This window comes from Cynocephalus volans, chromosome 3, assembly GCF_027409185.1.
Source record: "Cynocephalus volans isolate mCynVol1 chromosome 3, mCynVol1.pri, whole genome shotgun sequence".
Classification (NCBI taxonomy): domain Eukaryota; kingdom Metazoa; phylum Chordata; class Mammalia; order Dermoptera; family Cynocephalidae; genus Cynocephalus; species Cynocephalus volans.
The window spans coordinates 15,874,906-15,896,310 of NC_084462.1; the positions used below are offsets into that span (position 1 = coordinate 15,874,906).

A 21,405-nucleotide genomic window follows, 5' to 3' on the forward strand; every position below is an offset into this window, starting at 1 on the left:
AATTTGGCTTAGTTACTTTAGAAAATTAGTATATACCCATACATATATGTAAATAAGTGATAAAATTGAGCATTTAAATACCTTTTTTTTTCTTTTTTTTTTTTTGAGAAGCAGTGTATGCACATGTGTGTATAGTTGTTTTTCTCTCCTTCAAGGTGCAGGTCTCTCTTTATGGAGCCAGGGTGATCTCTTTTCATTACTGCCTCTATTAAACTGGACAAACAGGCATAGAACACAGAGGGTAGATGACCTCAAGAACATATTTAAACCTGAAACTTCTCACTTGAATCAGCCTCTACAGGTAACCAGTTAGAAAATTCTCTTATAGGGCTGGCCCGTGGCTCACTTGGGAAAGTATGGTGCTGATAACACCAAGGCCACGGGTTCAGGTCCCTATATAGGGATGGCCGGTTGGCTCACTTCAGAGAGCGTGGTGCTGATAACACCAAGTCAAGGGTTAATATCCCCTTATTGGTCATGTTTTAAAAAAGAAAGAAAGAAAATTCTCTTATATTCCTCAGTAAATTTTCAGACTGCTTGTGAACAAGGTGACCTATTTTAGAAAGTATTTTTAAATGTCAAATAAGCAAATCTTATAGCTCAAATAAATGTTCTCAAATAGTTCAAATAATGCACATTTAAAGTAATCTTCTTATTTGGTTAGTTTTAATTTTAGAAACAATGGTATTTGTTACTTTGCAAAATATCGAAAGTATAAAGAAGAAAATGAAAACTCCCTGTAGTCATATTGCATTAAGGATAATCAATAATAATTAAGGTATTTGTATTTTCCTTTAGTATGTGTTTGTGCCCTGTAGTTGGCATCTTGCTTTAACATTCTATTTTGTGTTTTTGATTGACCCTGTACTCATGGTCACTTGACTGCCTAGTTTCATTTTTTGCTTGCTGTGTTAGGGTGACGGTGAGGCTTTTCAGTGGCATCGGATGAATGACGTGGACCAGCAGGTGACCTCTTTGTCTAAGCAGTGCCACCACCATGGCGAGAAACTCCGAGAACTGACGATTTTACTTCAGAAGCTGCAGGCACGGGTGGACCAGATGGATAATGGTGGTGCAGCGCTGTCATCATTGGTTAGAGATGCCATGGGACAGCACCTGCAGGAGATGACAGCCACTGGGCTGCTGGGCTCCAAGGTAATGCTGAGAAGCTTCTGTAGGTTGTGTGGACAGAGTGGATAGGAGAGGTGCTGCTGTGAGAAGGGGTTGTATTATCTGTTTTTAATTGTTGGGAGCAGCACACACTGAGAGGGAGTGGGGTTTCCATAGTGCCCTGTGGAAGCAGGAGATGGTAGTCCCTAAAAGGGGTGAGGATAGAGTTGTGTGGTAATGCCCAGGAATGAAGTCTGATGGTCATGGTAGTAACATGGCCTTTTCATCCTTTTCTACGAATTGTCCCTAGCCTGCATTTTACCTTTTGTAAATATATTGAACATAATTAAATGGAAGTCTTAGCTGTGCTTTTACTGGTACTGTCAGCATTGATTTGATTTGCATTTCCCTGTCATTGTTAATTTGAAAAGTACAAATCTGTGATCTAAAAATATCTCAAGTGCTGGCCTGTGGCTCACTTGGGAGGAGAGTGTGGTGCTGATAATACCAAGGCCAAGGGTTTGGATCCCTATATAGGGATGGCCAGTTAGCTCACTTGGGAGAGTGTGATGCTGACAGCACCAAGTCAAGGGTTAAGATCCCCTTACTGGTTATCTTTTAAAAAAATAAAAAATAAAAATATCTCAAGATTATGATATAGTTGGTTAAGAGTAGCTACTCTTCCATATGGAACACAGGCCTGTATATAAATGTCTTGTTTATTTGCCATTCTGATAGAAAGGTCAGCCCATTGTCCTCAAAACTGATGTTTATTTTCTTATGTTCCAAAATTATTTAGTTTAGATATTTTGGACTGAAATCTTTAAAATATATATTATGCCCATGCCTTGTCAACGTGCTTCTCCCTGGTGTCTTTTGTATAAGCAAAGAGCCCACTGTCTTCCTACCTGTCAAAGCCACAGTCTGGGAATGACCCATATCCCACTGGGTAGGGTCTCATCCATCTCATGCCTGGTCAGTTCTGCCTTCTAGCCCTGTCCACATGGAGCCAGGTGATACTTTTTAACTCCTGCCTGTACTGTGGTCTCAGGTCAAATATCACTTACTTCTGGCTGCCTGACCAGGTTACTCTCTCCAGTTGTAGGTTCCTACCATCTTATACTTCACCTATAATAGTATCAGCATTTTTCACTGTGTATAGTTGTTGCTTGTTTAATTTGCTGTCTTCTCACACCTGATAGGGGCTAAAAAGAATATTTGTTGAATAAATGAGCATTTCTTAATGCTGATGTGGCAGGAAGCACATCAGTTTATGTATTACATTGTTATGTGCTGACACCAGGACTCTGAGGTTGCAGAGATGTTCATGCCTTCTCTGAATGGCCGTGGATTGCCATGCTTGGAGTTTTCATATCCACTCAAGGGACACTTTACTGCCCTACTTTGGTTCCTGCATAGTTGCTTATTTTTAATTTCTCAGCCATAAAATTGGGATGATTTCAGTAAGATCCAATTAACATAGTTATTTTCTGTTCCTATTGGCCATTTAACAACTTTGTAAATGAAAAAGGGAAATAAAAGGGTAAGTCTGAACTTTGTTTCTTTGCAGATATGTTAAAACAGTAGAAAGGGTTGAAACTAGTCCATCTCAAAAATAGATGCTGGTTGAAAAAAAAAACTATAGCTGGAATCCTCTTGGTGGTAGATCACTGAATTCTGTGCCCATAGGCAGGACAGTTGCCAAGCAGTCACACCAGGAAAGCACATTGACCTCAAGAAGTATTTTCCAACTGAGGCACCCACCACAGGAATGACATAGTGAGGATCTGGCAACCTTTGGTTATGGGGTCTTGTAAAGAAAATAATTGACTATTGTTAAAAAACAAAAACAAAAACAAGAAAAAAACAAGATAAATAAGAATTTCTTTAGCTAGTGTTCTGTAAACTACATCGTATGTAGCCTGGGCTCATTTTTGAATTAAATCCCAGTACAGATTTAGCCCGTTCTTCTGCTGTCTTCCATTGCCTCTCTACAGGTGTGATTCTGATGGTCACCTTGGTGGAGGGCAGAATCCCAGACTTCCTTCTAAAGCAGTCACACATTTGTGTTAAATACCTTCACTATCTGGTAATTGGTGATCTGTCATCTTTTCACTTGAGCTACTGGCATATATTTATCTTATATTTGCACTAGTAGAGTATGCCACTAGTTTTATTTGGCCATATAAATTTAAATTAATTAAAACTAAATAAAAAAAATTTATTTATTTTTTTTAATCCAAAAGATGACCGTAAGGGGATCTTAACCCTTGACTTGGTGTTGTCAGCATCATGCTCACCCAGTGAGCTAACTGGCCATCCCTATATGGGATGTGAACCTGTGGCCTTGGTGTTGTCAGCACCACACTCTCCCGAGTGAGCCACGGGCCAGCCCTAAATAAAAATTTTTAAATTCAGTTTCTCAGTTGCACCAGTCACATTTCAAGTGCTTAATAGCCACATGTGGCTGGTAGCTGCTGTGTTGGATAGTACTGTCAGAGATTGTTAGAGCCTCAGGTGTCTCGGCTGAGTGTGGTGGCTGACCTTCATCCCTTGGCTCTGGTTTATCTCATTTTTAATCTTATTTTTTTCCTTTTTTTATTGAATCATAATTAATTATACATATTTTTAGTGTTCAACATTGACCATATTGATCAAATCAATATTACTAGCCTATACTTTATTACAAATCATACTTATTCTTTGTGCCCCTTATGCAATCTCTCCGCATTGCCTTCTCCCCACCCCCACCTCTGATAACCCTAGATTTTTTCTCTCCTTCTGAAAGGGTAACAGTTACTCTATTGATTTGTTACCTCGATGATCTGTCCAATGCTGAGAGTGGTGTGTTCAGATCCCCCACTATTATTGTAGAGCAGATGCTGTTTCTGTCGTGCTCTTTCCTGGTTGCAGGAGGAAGGGTCGATCCCCTGCTCCATGCCTCAGGACCCCTAATCTTATTTTTATGTGAATTTTTATGAATCGTTTTGGTTATATTTTGGAATGAAATGGAGTATAATTTAACAAACAAAATGCTGCATAATCAGAATATTTTATTACTCTCTATTTCTGTCCTGGAACTTGAATTTTAGTCATTCAGTGTGTGCAGTGTCTTCGCTTTTGCTGTTCTCTGCTGCGTTGTTGCCCTCTTTTTTGTATAATTGGTGATGATTTGTCTCCACCTTCCCAGGGACTGTATCTGGTAATCTTACTATGATTTTACCTTCCTAAGAATTGCTGAAGAAATTGATCAAAACAAACTACTGTTTTTCAACTGTTAGTTTAATGTTGCATCCTCTCACCAAACCGGAAAAGTCACCTACATAGTCAACTACTTAATAAACTTCTGTAATCACCTAATGAAAACTTGATTCTGCATGATATTATCAAATGTTCTGGGAAAATGTTCTAATCGGTTTAATGTTTAATATAATGTTTGTATATCATAAATTTCATATGACTATGAAATGATGGAAGGGGAAATAAGTGTACTTTTATCCATGGTTATTTTACTTTAAATCATTAAATATATTGAGTGCCTAATATTTGTTGAATGAGTGGTAATTGATTTGCCTTCTATACAGAGAGTGTTTTCTGGTATTTATACAACTTTATATTAATATTCTTAAGTAACTAGAAAAGCTATTTTGTGCATTTTGGCACAGGTTTAAGGTCTCTAAAGTTAGAGATGAAGATAAGGACATTATTGGGTGATTACTCCTTTAAGTATGCTATGCCAAGTTGTGACCAATCTCTAATGTTTTGATATTCTGTATAGAAATGACTTGACCTAACTTGCTATGTTTTTGTTTGTTGTTTAACTTTCTCTACCATTTGTTCATTCATTTTCTTTTCTAAGACTGACTTTATAACTTTACACCAAGAACATGAAGTACGTATCTCAAACTTGGAAGATATTCTTGGAAAACTGACAGAAAAATCTGAGGTATTTATTCTTGACTTTATAATTGTCACCCCCCACAAAGTGATTTTTTTAATAAGAGAAAAAATCAACTACAGTTAACGTTTTAAAGTTTCTTAGCTATTGAATGTACTTTTAGGGTATCTGCTGTTGTCCTTTATAAAACTGAAAAAAATGTTTCTGACTGTTCCCTTTCTTCCCTTGGCAGTTTCATTTTATTGCTTTAATGTTTACTTGGTGTGCCTGACTCACTGGTTCCAGGTGTCTCTTGAGGGGACAGAGCAGGGCTATGGAGGTGAAGCAGTGGCTCTGCCTCTGTCAGACAGCCTCTGGATTCAAGTCCAGCTATTCTTGGTTCCAGGATTCCTGTTTTTCTTCAGTATCACACATCCTCCACCGGGATTACATTGTCTTTAGAGGGAGAATAAAGAACTTGAACCTTTTGACAGACGAAATTAATTTGGGGTAGGAAAGTGTGTTGTTCTATGTTGGTAGAGCCAGAGGAAGGAAGGAGGTGTCTGCATTGGTCTGAGCAGCAGAGATCATGGAGTATTAGGTTCAGCTTCTTTTTATCTCCAGTGCGCAACACAGAACCCGGCATGTTAGGTACTCATATGTGCATATTTGTTGAATTAAACTGCAAAACGTGATTAACCTAAGGGTTAGGTGTATAACAGCCCTATGGGAGTCTTCGGACCAGACCAGCTCCTGTATTACTGACCCTGTTAGAATCAAGTGAATTCACTTGAGAGGAAATGGAGGGGGCTGAGAGAAGCCAGCCAGAGGCGAGAATTAGCCAGCCTCATGAAGGAGATCTAGAATTCATTTCATTTTGTGGTTGTCTTGTCCTATGTTGGAGCTGTGAAGGCCTCTGTTAAGTCAGAGTTTGAATAGATGCTGTTATTCAACTTAGTATAGTGTTGTTATCTTGGACGTCTTTGAATAGACCAAAATAGTGTCACATCTTCATGTGTAAATTTGTCTTTTCCTTGTCCTTCCACATTTAAAATACATTCTCCAGAGGTGGTGGCAGTGTTCTGTTTCTCAGGCTGGGTGCCAGGTACAGGAGCCGCTTGTTTTGAAAATTCATCAAGCTGTTCCCATGTGATTTGTGTACCTCTCTGAATATATGTTATATTTTTTAAAAGTTTACTTTGAAAAATGAAATAAACGTACTCCACCCACCAGCCAACAGGCAGGTCTGGACTCTGAGTTAAGGGTAAGGGAAATCTCAGATAAATATATATAGTTTTAAGTTAATCAAGTGTATGATTTTAGGACAAGTTAGTATTTAACTTGTGTATTTAAACATATTGTTTTCTCATACTTTTTAGGCCATCCAGAAGGAATTGGAACAGACCAAGCTAAGAACAATTAGGTAGGATAATTTCAAATAGTTTAATATTTTGTCTTCCATGTTTCTGTTTTTGTTTTTGGGGGGCAGCAGCAGTAATTTTTTTTTTTTTTTTGGCGGCTGGCCAGTAGTATAGGGATCGAACCCTAGACTTTGGTGTTATCAGCACCACACTCTAACCAACTGAGCTAACTGGTCAGGCTGTAGCAAAAATTAACGAGGGGTGCTGATATTTGCGTGCACCCACGTGTCACCTGAAGTAACCGGTTTTTGTGGTTGAAACATTGCTATCTGTGTGTCTTTCTCGGTGCCCCTTTGGAGCTATGTGAGGACAGAGGGCATCCTGAGGAGCTTGTGAGATCCCCCTCTTTCCACGCAGCATGGACAGTCTGTTGTTCACCACTCCCAAAGCTGATTGTGCCCCTACTTTGACATAGAGTCTCACAACCAGGTGTCCTTGGAGGGCTACACTCAGGGAGTAGATCGAAGGGGTCAATGTTGGAGCTCATGTCACTGGTGGACTCTATGCCTGGCTTCTGCTGGCACCATTGGCATCTGAGTAGACCCTGAGTTAAACCTCAGCCATTGTCCCTCCTGCTCAGCATCCCCACAAATAGGTAGGACACCTGCCTTTGGGGCAGCTCAGTACATGTTGGGCAACTTCCACCAAAGTGGGGCCAGCCTTTCCGCACTTGAAATCAGTGACTCTTGTGCCTCTGCTGAGCCATTTCTTTGCTGTCTAAACAGCTCTGGTCCCCTAGCAGATTCCTGGGGGATCTCATGTTTGATTCCTCACTACTGGGTTGCTTTCTTCTGCACATTTATCAATTTGCTTGAAGTCTCCCTGAGTGTAGTTTCCTTTTCCTTGATATTCCCAAAGCTACATCTTTTTTTCCCCATATCTTTAATTTTATCCACATAGCAAGTTTTCTTCACACTCCTTCCCCTTTGTCTAATGTGACAGCCTTTACCTTTTTCTTGTTTCCAGTAATCCTTATGGCTGGACTCAAGAGGGACCACATAGATGAGCTTTAACTTATTACATGATAACTGCATCCTCCTGTCTTTTGCTCCTGTGTATTTCTGTCTTTTAGACACTGTATATATCCTTCTATAAGGGTGGATATGTGTTAGAGCATATCTTATTTTCCAGAGCCTTTATTTCAACAAAAGTTCTTTTGATGTGCTAATATGTAGATCCTAAAATGTAGATCTAGAAGTGTACTTTTTTGAGATATGAATTGTTAGTATCTCAACAACTTTATCTACCTATATATTTTTTCTATATCTCTACCTATAAACAGATATAAATATATTACAGTATTTTATAACATATAGTACTTACGTAAGATAGAATTATTAAAACAAACCCTGAAGCCATATATTTTTAGTGCAATTGTTTTTCTGTTAGCATGAAAATTTAGATTCACTTTTAAAATGATTATTGTTAAATATTGCTTCATTTCTGAAGTCTTCTTTATAATTTTAAGAAAATAGATTCAGTTTTTAAATAATAAATAGCTTTTCGAGAGATCTTTCACTTGTCACTAAAAGACTGTTACTAACATTTTGGTAGACAGCCTGTTTGTGTGGGTGTGTATATTTGTATGTACATACATAAATTGATGGGGGGGAAATCCCTTTGGGATTTTGATTTGAAACTGTCATTAATTTCCATGTTAATATAGTACAAGTTAATATCTTTATAGTATTGACTTATCCAAGACTAGGATTGGTTTCTCCTAAATGTGTTAATGGTATGCGTTTACTTTAAAGCATAAGAGACTTATGGTACCATGACTTGTTTCTTCCTCCTCTTCACCCCTCATCATTGATTTCCAGTGGGATTGATGAAGAGCAGCACCTCCTATCCACAGTGAAGCATCTCGAACTGGAGCTGGATCATCTAAAATTGGAATTGTCAAATTGGCAACATTTGAAAACCAGCTGTGAGAAGGTAGACACAATACATGAAAAAGTAAGTTTCCTCAGTTTTTATTTTTTGTTTTATAATAGGAAGTAAAAGAAAACAAGTTACTGACTTATGTTTATTAAGATGTTTAATTTCAGCTTCTTTTAAAGACTTTTTTTAGTATATTTGAAGTTTTTAAGCATTTCAAAATAACAAATTCAGAGCTTCTTGAATTTCCCCCATTTCAGCAACATAACATATCAACACTTAGGTGTATATCTATCTGTACTTCCTAATATATATACAACCATGTACTAACATTTATTTGGGGTGGGTGGCTTTTGTATATCTTTTCACGTAAGTATACTCACACTGTACCTTGCAGCTTTTTTTGTTCTAGGTCATACCTATCATGGACTTTGCTTCAGGTTCTTCCATCCTTAGGCAAAGGAGAAAATGTAGACATTTATGGCTGCTTAAGAATGAAAACACAAACATTTGAATGACAAAAGTTATCATAAGTCCAAATCTGACAGTAGATGGAAAAAGTATTTGCAACACATACAGTAAAATTATCTCTAATGTGCAGAAAGCTCCTAGAATTGGTAAGAAGAGAAACAGTGGAGCTGGCAAAGCATGTGAGCAAGGAGCTCAGTATTGGTAATTAGATCTGCAAATTACAACGGCTATAGTCCTCAGTCCACCAATCAGCAAGAATGAAGACTGGCTTCAGTGCTGACCTGGGGCAACGGGTTTTCTCGTGGCCCAATGGGATTGTGAACACCTACAGCCTCTGGAGAAAAATCTTAATAGACAATTACAAATACACACCCTTTTTAAAACCAGTACCTACATTCTTGGGAATCATCCTAAAGAAATAAAAGCACCAGTACAAAAGGCTATGAGAGCAGAATGTTCAGTCCTCTAAAGTTATCATCAGAGAGGGCTGGCCTGTGGCTCACTCGGGAGAGTGTGGTGCTGATAACACCAATGCCACAGGTTCGGATCCCATATAGGAATGGCCAGTTAGCTCACTGGGTAAGCATGGTGCTGACAACACCAAGTCAAGGGTTAAGATCCCCTTATCAGTCATCTTTTTAAAAAAATTTTAAAAAATAAAGTTATCATCAGAGAAGGACGAGGGGCAAGAAGTGTACAGAATGCCATTGTTAGATCAATGTTGACTAAATAATGTCCTGATATAGAATGTTAGAGAACTGTTTTGAATGAATAAGCTAGGTCTGTACGATTCTGGAAGGTTGTACTTTTTCTTGTGTTTCTCCTCCCATACTCCATTCCTTGTGAAGTATTCAGAGAAATTTATATACATAATTGTGTATGTGTGTAGAAATAATACACATTGAATATTTAGCATATATACATTTTGAGTTTGTTTGTATGACTGTGCCCTTACCCAGACCAAGTTGGTTGAAAACAGGGGCTGATTCATTAATCTGTGTGCCTGACCTGTAGAGGTGCTTAGTAGAGTCATGCCGAGTGGAAACACACTGTCTGAACAACACAGGCAGTCTCTCTCTCTTTCTTTAGTTCCACGGGTATAAATTTCATTGATACCATATTCTATATTCCTATTCTCTTTAAAGCATTGCAACATTTTTGGAGGGGTTGTTAAATTTAATATTCAGGAAAAAATTGCGTCACATTATGGATTTTGAGACAGTATATGGTATTTCTGAGGTATCTTAAGGTAATGTATGTGAAAACTTGAAATGATTTAGTTAAAATAGTAAATTGATGTTACATTTACTAATTTTACTAGGTTGATGCCCAAGTCAAAGAAACTATCAAACTCATGTTTTCCGAAGATCAGCAAGGTGGTTCTGTTGAATGGCTGCTACAAAAGTTTTCTTCTCAATTTATAACCAAGGATGACTTGCAAATTTTATTACGAGATTTAGAGCTGCAGATACTGAAGAACATCACCCACCACATTTCTGTGACAAAACAGATCCCAACTTCTGAAACTATAGTGTCTGCTGTAAATGAGGCAGGGATTTCTGGAATAACAGAAGCGGTAGGTAATGAGAAATGTTTAGAATCCACATCATGGTGAGACTCATTATCTAGTTATTAATCTAACGAATTTTGATGTCTTGTTCTTAAAATGGGTCTTGTGGGGATGTGGTTAGGCATAAGTAATGTATATAAAGCATGCTGAGCATACTGCCAAGTACAGAGAAGGTGACTGTTGCTCTCATTGTCATCGTCATTGGTATTGAATTGCTTTTGGGAGTTCTTTATACTTTGTGAATCTATTTGTCCCAAAGATTCCATTCACCTGTACAGTGGCATACCTTCTGAAATTATGTAAAAATTTCCTGGTATACCCAAATTCCCCAAATGTTCCATGTTATAGTCCCGAAGTCTAATCCTTGTGTCTTTCACATTTTATGGCACCCAGGGGATATTTCTGGCTCAGAGGTTTATTGTGACTATGTCTGAGCTCCAGGTGAAGAGGCTCCTTTACCCTCCCATCTCCATCTGATGGCCTTGGCAGTCAGAGGTGCAAGACTGAAATGTGGAATTGCTGAAACATCCCCATGCCTGTCATCCCCTAAATATACTTAATTGAAATGTTCTTAATATAAATATCTGGTCTTCATTTATGTCATTAAAACATAAGTCTCTTCTCCCCTGTTCTGACTTTTGATGTTCCATTTTGCATGTGTCTTTCTAGCAAGCTCATGTCATTGTAAACAATGCTTTGAAGCTGTATTCCCAAGATAAGACTGGGATGGTGGATTTTGCTCTGGAATCTGGAGGTAAGTAAATGGACATTTTAATTATTAAATAAAATGGTTACCTGTTAGCAGGGGTGTGAACTTGAGAAGCTGTTACCTGCCCTACTTCCAGCAGTTAAGAAACTTGTTAGAGCTTTTTCAAATCTGAGAGAACAGCATTACTATGAGAAAGCCCCTAGTGTTCTTTCTTCCTGTTCAGTTGCTTTTTGGGCACAGGTTCTCCCCATGAAGGGCCGATGGTGTATGCTTATGACATACATGGTTCAGTTTGGGTAGAACTGTATCAGAGTTTACTCCTGCAGAAATATTGGTCAATTGTTGATGGTCTCATGAGCTGTGATTCAGTGATTGTTTAGTGCCTGCAGTAGACCCGACAGTGACCACATAACCTGCCTCTGGAGCTTTTACTCCAACAGGGAGATGGCCAATAAACAGAAAAACAGGCTAAATGGAGAGAATGATACAAGTGTCGTTTTGGCTTCTCAAAGAAATAATGAAATTGTGGTTTATCCCATCTGAGAAATGTTGCATACTTCAGGTGCACAAGTCTAGACTAGAATCTCAAGGACAGACACATTTGAAAAATCAAAATTGTGGTTTAGGAAAGTGCTGAGGGCCACATAATACCCTCAGTGATGTTTGGGAGAGCACACTAGATCAAACATTTGAGTATTTCTCTGAAGAAGCATGAGAATAGTCATACCATGTGAGAAAAAATTAAATAACATCATGTCAGTCGAGGGAAGATTTTGCCGTCATAGTATCATAGAAAATCTTGGTTTCCTGAATTTTTAAAATTTAGGAATTACAGATGAGGACTGCTGTACTAACGTCTCTTGGAAGATAAGGAAATTTTTAATACACATTAGTACATAAAAGGTTGGGGAGCCCTGCAGAGGCACTAATGATTTAAAAAACCCATGATCTGTTTCATTTAGCTGATCCCAGTAGTTTAGGAAATCAGCTGATGTGGTTGGTCAGGAACCAAATCCTCATTATTACTGAAACAGCTGGATTTGATTCCAATCATTTACTGTCTTATGGGATATTAATGTAGTAGATGAGAACTGCTGTTATATGTAAAAACTACTATATTCTCCTAAATGTTAGATAGAAGTCAATCAGACTGTTAACTGCTCTCAATATATATTTTGTTTAAAATGACATTTTTAGAAAATTAAGTGATTTTAGATGTATATTTTGAAATTTAGTGATTTATGAAGAAATTATTTTCAGTTCAGAGGCATCAAATGACACTTTATACAGTTTGGGCTGATAGTTGTCATTTGTTCTTAGACCCATAATTAATCCTTACAGATTTATATGTCATTGATTCAGAATTCTGACAGTTCTGATGAGGCTGAACTGAAGGTTATATTACTGAACAAAAGATTAGCTCTTTATTAGCTAAAGTAAATCACTATATTTAAGGAGACTTTTTTAGAACGAGAATAGGATATTTTAAAAAGATAATTCAGTGATTCAGAAATTCAGGTCTTGATCAGCTACATCAAAATCACCTTGTTTTCTTGTTTAAAATATGAATTCCTGCCCCCATCCCCTATATCACTTCTCCTGCTATCAGAGTAGAAATCCTAAAGGTTGGACCTAAGACTCTATTGCACAGATGCTGTAAGGGATTATGATGTGCAGCTAGATTGAGAAACCATTGCTTCTTAGAATACAAACTTTTCAGGAGTTTTTATTCTTATTTATGTATTTTTCTTTGTTGCTACTGCTGCTGCTTCCTATGCTGGCATGTTTTTGTTGTTGTTATTGTTTCTGTTTTGTTTTTGCCCAAAATACTGTCTGCCCTATTTCCTATTGAGGGGCAAACTGGACTTTTTTTTTTTTAATGCTTCTTTTTATTATTATTGAGATATAGTACACATAATGTAAACTCCACCATTTTAAAGTATACAACTCTGTAGTTTTTAATATATTTACAACATTTTGTGGCAATCACCACAATCACCAGAATATCTCTGTCACCCCAAATAGAAACTCTGTACCTTTTAGCAATCACACCCCATCCTCCTAGCATTTTTATTTTAATTGGTAATTATCATAATATCATATCACTTTGGCCTATTAAGTCGGTCCTCTAAAAGCTCACCTCCCATTAGATAATGGGGGCAATCAACAACTAAAAGTTCCCCCAAATCTACATTATCAGTTCTTGGTTGGATTCTTTATTCTTTATGTGGAAAAATGAACAAAAGTTAGTTCAGAGTAGCTGTTCCTCTAATAGTAGAGGTTTGTATTTTGATAACTTTTCAGTTTCAGTAGGTACAAATTGTGTATCCTAACACAATTGCAAGCCTTTAACACCAAATTTGGAAAAAGTAAAATTAAGAATAGGACTCATCTTAAAGTAGAAGATTATATAAGTAAAAACTTGAGAATTTTAAAAACACTTTGAATAAATCCTTAAGATGGGTAATGATATTGCTTCCAAAATGGTGGAATCAGATACTGAAACAAATCTGAATTTTGCTTTAAGGTGGTAGTATCTTGAGTACTCGCTGTTCTGAAACTTATGAAACCAAGACGGCATTGATAAGTCTGTTTGGAATTCCCTTGTGGTACTTCTCACAGTCCCCTCGTGTGGTGATCCAGGTGAGTGAACTGCTTGTCAGTCAGAGCTCATCTTTTTCAAGTGTGGGCTTCATAACTCTGCCACATGCTTGTCTAGGCCCTCAAGCCTATCATGGTGCCGGTTGTGCCCAATTTATTGATGTATTTTATTTTAGCTTTCTATTAAGGTATAATATACATACAGAAAAATGTACAAATTGTAAGTATACAGCTCAGTGAAATTTCATAAAATGAACACATCTGTGGAATTAGCACCAGCACAAGAAACAGCATTCTCAGCACTATGAAGTCCCCTGAATCCCCAGTCTCACTTCTGAGGGTGACTTCTAATACCACTTATTTATTCTGCTTGTGTTTGAACTTTGCACAGATGAGATCACATAGCGTGTACTCGTCATGTTGGGTTCTTCTCCATCTTGTTTGTAAGCAGTAGTTGTTTGCTCATTTTCATGAGTTAATGGTCTTCCATTGTGAGATTGTAACTTGTGCTTTCTCAGTTTTTTAAAGAGATAGAATACGTGAGAGCATTCATTAGAGTAACAAAAAAGACCACCTCCTTTTTCCTTTAATTTTACTTGTCATATAGCACCAGCAGATTTGGGGGAACTTTTAGTTTTTGATTGCCCCCATTATCTACTAATGCTTTTCTGTGACTTTATTAGTATATAAATTTAAAGGACTATAGGATGAAGAATTTAAATTGTCAGATACATTCATTTTACCTCAATATTAAAATGCTGCCAAATATTCATGACATTTTTGGAAGAAAGTTCAAGTAATTCCTTTTATGTGAAACATCCACATAGTAGCTATCTTTCACTAAAAAAAACACAGGTCTAGTCTTAAAGAATTCATGAAGTAAGTTGAACATTAAGTATCAGTAAACCTAAAATTTAGAATCCTCTGGTACCATCATAGTAATTATCTTGTCTCCTTAGTTGACCCGGCTGAAGTGTCTGATGTGCATAACTGTAGCGCTTTCTTGCAGTCATCAGCACTTCATGGACTCACCCAAGTCATCTCTCGTAAGGGTGCCAGCCATGGCAGAATCTGTAAAAACACTCATCGTTGTAGTCAGATGCAGACTCTTTACTACAGTAAATTAGCACAACCCCTGGTACATGATAGGTATCTGCTTTTCCCCTGTACCAGTTTGCAAGGACCACCAGAGCAGCCTGCGGTTACCTGGCAGGGCCAGCAGAACACCTTCACATTGTTCCCTCAGGGCTATGTCAATTCTCCTGCTCTTTGCCATAATATAGTTCAAAGGTTGGACCTAAGACTCTATTGTACAGGTCAAAGAGGTCTTGATATTCTTGGCATTCCCCAAGATATCACACTGGTCCACAGCGTTATCACTGTTACACTGACTGGATCTGGTGATAAGGAAGTAGCAAGTACTTTAGATGTCTTAGAGGCATGTGACGGAGAGACTAGGAAGTAAGCCTCACTCTGGTATGACTCTCTACCAGAAGAAACCATAGTAATTTGAACAGGGAAAATTTAACATAAAGAACTATTAACTGTAATGGGATTGGAGTAATAGGAGATTGGCTACTAGGAAGTAAAGAGAATTTTTAAAGAATATAGTAATGGCAGATAAAAGGACCAACTTCCACCCCTAGGACTGAGGTAGAGCAGTACAGCACCCAAGAAAGTGTCTCCCCGAGCCCTACCCCAGGGCTGAGGTCTAGACATTTTTGTAGAGGGCATGGCCATGGTTCACTGAGTGACAGAGAAGTGGCTGTGGAACGTATCCAAAATCTAGCCTCCAGGGTGCTGGGGAAAGCTGTTCACAAGGAAGGGACTCACTGGGTATTCTAAAACAAAAACTCCCAAGAGAGGATGCCAAGGGAACCTGCTGGATGCTGCAGGAGTCAGTTGCTGGGGTGTTTGGACCCGCAGTGTTCCTCCAGCACCTACTATTGACAAAGTTTAATCTTTGGGCTGGCAAAGGAAGAACAGTTAAAGGGCCTGGATTCATTTTCACGGGGCAGGCAATAAGGATGAATTTGGAGCTGAGAGGTAATAAACGGATAACTGGCACAAAGGATAAACCAAAATGTATACAGGCACATGATTCAGCCTTTTCTTTATAAAAATGAAAATAAATATGCATGTATCATTATATCCTTGCCCCTCCCCCTCCTGCTTTATTTCACAAAAGTTGACCTGCTCATTTCTTCCTCACTTGGTCAGCACCACACAGCAGCCTGCGACCTCACTGGATTGGGTCCCATAACTTATTTAGCTAGTCTCCTATTCGTGAGCTTGCCTTTTGCTGTTAAAGTACTCTTGTAATAAAATATCCGTAAGCCTATGTCATTTTGTACTTTTGCCAGCATATTTTAGGGATAGAAGTAGGACTACTGGGTCTAGGAGTAAAGGCATAAGCATTTGTGCTAGATATTGCCAAGTTATGCCTGCTGGGGTTGTGCATTTTGTAGTTTGAACAGCACTCTATGAAAATTCATTTTCCTACAGCATCAACAGATTTTGTCAAACTTTTGGATTATTGTCAATCTAATGGGTGATAAATGGTAACTCCCTATAATTTTCATTTGTATTTTTTTTGTTATTATGTAAGGTGGAGAGTACCTTTTCATGTTCGAGGACTCTTTAAATTTACTTTTTCTTTGAAATATGTTTGTCTCGCCCATTTTTCTTTAAGGTTCTTAACTTTTATAAACTTTCCTTGTGTATTGGAGGTAGTAACCCTTTGAGAAGTTGCAGGTACCTTCTCCATTTTTGTCTTGTGATCTTGCGTGTGACAATTTTTACCATGCACAAATTGTTTTGTTTTTATTTCAATATTATCAGTCTTTTCTCTTATTGCTTCTGTTTTTTTGCCTTTCCCTAGCCTGACATATATCCAGGTAACTGCTGGGCATTTAAAGGCTCCCAGGGGTACCTGGTGGTGAGGCTGTCGATGATGATCCACCCAACCACCTTCACGCTGGAGCACATACCAAAGACGCTGTCGCCAACAGGCAGCATCACCAGTGCCCCTAAGGACTTTGCAGTCTACGTGAGTGCACTTGGCCATGGAAGGCACCAAGAGACAGCTCTTCTCCTTCTCACCCCTTTCTGGGAATTTCCCAAAGACGAGTGATAGGAAGTACATAGTCTTGGTGAAGCTGTGTTCTGCCTTGCCCTCTGCCCTTTAACACTCGGAGTAAGCAGATTAAATGTTTAGGGAAACATTTTAACATTCCAATTTGTATGTAGTGCTAAAGGGATCAAGTTAAATATTCTTATCTTTGAGAAGTTTATTCATCACTTATCACCTATAAGGGATGTTCTGACAACTGTGTGTTGTTGAAGCAACTGAATGATAAAAGATGAAGTAAATTTTGTTTTCTTTCTTTTACAATTTATAGAAACAAAGAAACTGAAAAAGAATGTCCATAATCCCAACACCTACAAAAAGCACCATTAATATTGTACATTTTTTGGCCCCCCTCTTTTCTCTTTAAAGAATACAGTTGAGTCAATACTGTTTATAAAACTGTTTCCTGCCAGCAGTTTAGCGCAGTTGGTTGGTTAGAGCGTGGTGCTGACGACACCAAGGTCCAGGGTTTGATCCCTGTACTGCCAGCTGCCAAAAACAAATAAAATATAGTATAAAACTTTGTTTCCTGCCTTTAAAAAAAAATTTTACCATAAGCATTTTTCCATGGCATTAAACTATAGACATCTTTAAGCAATATAAAATACCATTGTATAGGTAAACCCCTTATTTACCTGACCAGTTCTCCTATTGTTGGATATTTCAGTTTTCTGCCTTTCAGTGTAAGTGCAACATTGACACATCTTTAGATACTCAAAAGGGGCATTTCGGTTGCAGAGGGCGTGAGCATGTCCAAGGCCATTGAGTCATTGCTTCTGTGTTACTGGCATTTCTACCAGCAGGACATGAGAAATTTGTTCATATCATGGTTCTCTTTTTAAGAGTTGAGCCTTCTTTTTTAATCTCTGCTAACTTGATAAGTGAAAAATTGTATCTTATTCTAATCTGCATTTCTCTGTATTTCACACGCTTATATCCTTTTTTTGTAGATTCTAGTCTTGTTTTTGTTCTTTTATCTTTTGTTCACTTACATTTACTCTGCTGAGTCAGAGTGTTAAAGGGCAGAGGGGAAGGCAGAAGACATTCCTTATGAATATCTGAGCTTTTTAATATGTAAATATTAATCATGTGCCATTCTGTTATAGATGTACTTCCCATTGTCACCTTTAATTTTGTGTTTAGTTATATCTACTCTTATCTGTAATTTCTTCCATGGCATTTTTTTTTTTTTTTTTTTTTAAAGATGACCGGTGAGGGGATCTTAACCCTTGGCTTGGTGTTGTCAGCACCACGCTCAGCCAGTGAGCTAACCGGCCATCCCTATATGGGATCCGAACCCGGGGCCTTGGTGTTATCAGCACCACACTCTCCCGAGTGAGCCACGGGCCGGCCCTTCCATGGCATTTTTTATGCCTGGAAAGTCCTTTCCCATTATGAAACAGGCATTCAAATAGTCCCCTATATTTTCTACTAGTTTTTATTTTTTTATTTATGATAAAATTTTTGTAACATGAGATTTACCGTTAACCACTTTTAAGTGTACCGTTCAGTGGCGTTAAGTACAGTCACATTGTTGTGCAGCCATTATCTCCATTAATCTCCAGAACATTTTCATCTTCCTAAACTGAAACACTGTTCCCATTAAACACTAACTCCCGTGTGCCCTCCCCAGCTGCTGGCACCCACCCTTCTGTGCTCATGCATGCTTGCATGCTCTCTTGCTCACTATCTAGCTCTGAGTCTGCCTTCTCTGGTGCCTCACTCTGCTTATGTGTTTTCATTTCCCCTGGGCTTATCAAGTGCTCCCAAGTTTCTACTTGGGAGCCTTGAGGGCAGCAGTGGGCTGTTCGGTTTATGTGTGTCCTGTGCAGTTGGACACAGTCACTTCTTTGCTACTTGTTAGTGTGTCATCTTTCAGCCTCAATTTTCCTTATCTTTATAATGGGAGGAATCATAGCTGCCTTATGAGGTTGTTGTGGATTATGTAAAGCCCTTAAGAAAATGCCCACCCTTCCAGAGAAGGCACTATCATTGCATTATGGAGAAGTGATTTCCCCTAATTTATATTGAAGGGAAAGAGTCCTAATTAAATCAGTGGATTTTTTAATTACTTAATGACTATGTGTTCTTGGTTTCAGGGATTAGAAAATGAATATCAAGATGAAGGGCAGCTTCTGGGACAGTTTATGTATGATCAAGAAGGAGAATCGCTCCAAATGTTCCATGCACTGGTAAGGACTGTGGTAGCTGTGGATTCCCAAGTTCGCTCACCTTCTTTGTGTCAGCAGGACCCAACCAACTTTAACAGTCTTGTTGAAAGTAACAGGATCAACCTTTGAAAAAAATTAATCTGAGCTTTCTACTTGGCTTTTCTTTAATAAGCTACGCATAGATGTGTCATGTGTATTGAAATTGAAAGTCAATCTATGGCTAATAATGAGTTCTCAGAGTTTTACTCAAGCTTCTTGTCCTGTGATAGATAACTTACAGGGTTCATATTGAAAAATCTAATTTCCAAGTTGGCTGCTTCCTGTCAAATATCATGTTTGGGGAAGTGATTGGGCTTGGGGTTATTAATTGAAATAAATGTGGGTTTTTTTTCCCCCTTGATTTCAGAAGAGACCTGATAGAGCTTTCCAAATAGTGGAACTTCGGATTCTTTCTAACTGGGGCCATCCTGAATACACCTGTTTGTATCGGTTCAGAGTTCATGGAGAACCTATCAAGTAAAGACACTACTCACTGTTTTTGTACATTTTTGTATATACCAAGACAGCCTGAAACACTGGAATCCTTCATGGATGAGGGCATATACTCGTATACTAACAGGATAACGTCACCTCTTAAATGTTACCGACTGCAAGCAGGAGGACATGAAAATTTATGATAAATGCTCTGTGATGCTCAGCCCGCTGCTGTGTCCACAGAAACACTGCATGGGAGTGCATGGGCCCACAAAGATCAGCACCACAGGGGTCTCTGTGGGAATCCAATTGAATGTATGGTTCTCAAAAACACTTTGTTTTGGGGTTTGTTTTTGAATATAGAGTTCTTTATATTTGTATTTTCTTGACATCAGGAACAAAGCAAATGAAGTTAAAAGGTTTGACGTGTTCTTGAAGCTTTGATATCTAGCCTTTCACTGGCTTTTTTAACGGACTTTTGGAGGTCAGATATATTTCATCTGTTAAATCCAACACACATTTCTTTCAGGGAAAAACAACGTCACCAAATTTTCAATGGAGATCTAAACTCCTTTCCTTCAGATGGGATTTTCCCTTCTTCATCACTAGTAGTTATTAGGTCTCCATGTGGGGAAATAACTAAAATGTGTTTTTCTGCTTAGTTTGCTGTTACTCTGAGAAAGACTTACAGTGAGGACTCCTACTAGTATCTGTTGAGAAATATGGGAGAGTTTCATTTTCGTTACAGGTTGAAGTGAGTCTGATTGGAAAAGGGATGGTTTGGATCTAAACAAATACCATAAATGGAGTTCTCCAGTGTCAGTTAGGCTCTTCCCATTGGGATTCACAGTATGGAAAGGAACCAAGAAATCTTATCTTTTGAATGTTTACAGGTTTTGTTTTGAATTTTGCTGGAAAGGGAACACTACTAACATGCCCTAAATCTTTCAGAGGCTGTATTTTTACTTCACTGGTGGTTATCAAAGAAGTTTTCCCATGTGGCAAATTCATGAAACCATTATGTTTTAGGATCATAATTTTTCCTACAGCAGCACTTTTTGCTGGCTCTAGTTGGGATTTGCCTTTTATTAAGACTGTTGGCCATTCTCACTTGATTCTTGTGAGACTCATTTTGGTTATAAGTAATGTTTAATACTTAGACAATTTTACTGAGCAGACTTTATAAATGAGACATCTGCAAGGCACTTAAAGTGTTACAGATGTTTTACCTTAAAAATTATTATTTAAGTTTTATTGGGTTCAGACAGTTTTTGGTGTACCGTAAAAGTTGTATTTTCAGAAAAAGATAAAATGATGGTGCTGACTGGTTTTCTGAAGACTTTTATGTATATTGCACAATAGTCCTCAAATATATAAAACTACATAAAGTAGCATTTTTTTCACTCTTCCTAGAATTGGAACTAATGCCTATGCAGTTAAGTTGGGTAAAATGTGTACATATGTTTTATATTACAGGTTACGTATATAAGTCAATCTCTTATGTAAAACTAAATTTGGGAGTTGGGATGGGAATATTTTGAATATTAATTTATTTTTAAAGATGCAAAATAGGACTTTGTGCAATGTATTTTTGTAAATGCTTTTCAAAATATTTGTCTTCTTTAGTGCTTCTTTTGCTGCCACCAAAATTGATAAGATGCTATTGAGATGTTTAAAATAAAGTTTTAATTTTAAAAAGTGCATGTGATATTTCAAATGAATAATAATAAACAGTATATTTCTTTTCTCAGTTTGTTTTGTCTTTGCCCATGGGGGAGTGGGGAGGGATGACTAGGTTTGTGTGCTCATTCTATAAGTTCTATGGCACAGGGCCACTGAACCTGTCCTCTGTGACCATGGGTTTCCCAAAGCACCTCTTCCTGTAGGGGAGTCCACTCAGAAAACTGACTGAATTACAGATCAGAAGGCTGCATGAAGAGGAGAAAATTAGGAAAAGAGGAGATGGATCTCCTTAGGAGTATCTGTCATTGCA

General features: G+C 38.0%; 1 protein-coding gene across 6 annotated transcripts in view; it reads left to right on the plus strand.

The window, feature by feature from the left end:
* Positions 1-21,100, plus strand: part of SUN1 (Sad1 and UNC84 domain containing 1) — a 51,489-nt gene extending 30,389 nt beyond the window's left edge. For 5 of the 6 annotated variants that reach the window (XM_063091419.1, XM_063091418.1, XM_063091421.1 and 2 more), the window contains 11 exons: positions 156-301; positions 916-1,155; positions 4,970-5,056; positions 6,367-6,410; positions 8,229-8,364; positions 10,079-10,333; positions 10,997-11,081; positions 13,564-13,679; positions 16,519-16,686; positions 18,867-18,959; positions 19,345-21,100. In XM_063091419.1, coding sequence (XP_062947489.1) covers positions 156-301; positions 916-1,155; positions 4,970-5,056; positions 6,367-6,410; positions 8,229-8,364; positions 10,079-10,333; positions 10,997-11,081; positions 13,564-13,679; positions 16,519-16,686; positions 18,867-18,959; positions 19,345-19,458 — 1,484 coding nt within the window. In that variant the 3' untranslated portion in view covers positions 19,459-21,100. The remainder of the gene's footprint in view (positions 1-155; positions 302-915; positions 1,156-4,969; positions 5,057-6,366; positions 6,411-8,228; positions 8,365-10,078; positions 10,334-10,996; positions 11,082-13,563; positions 13,680-16,518; positions 16,687-18,866; positions 18,960-19,344) is intronic. The other variant, XM_063091420.1, reaches the window with a different exon arrangement.
* The last annotated feature ends 305 nt before the right edge of the window (positions 21,101-21,405 follow it).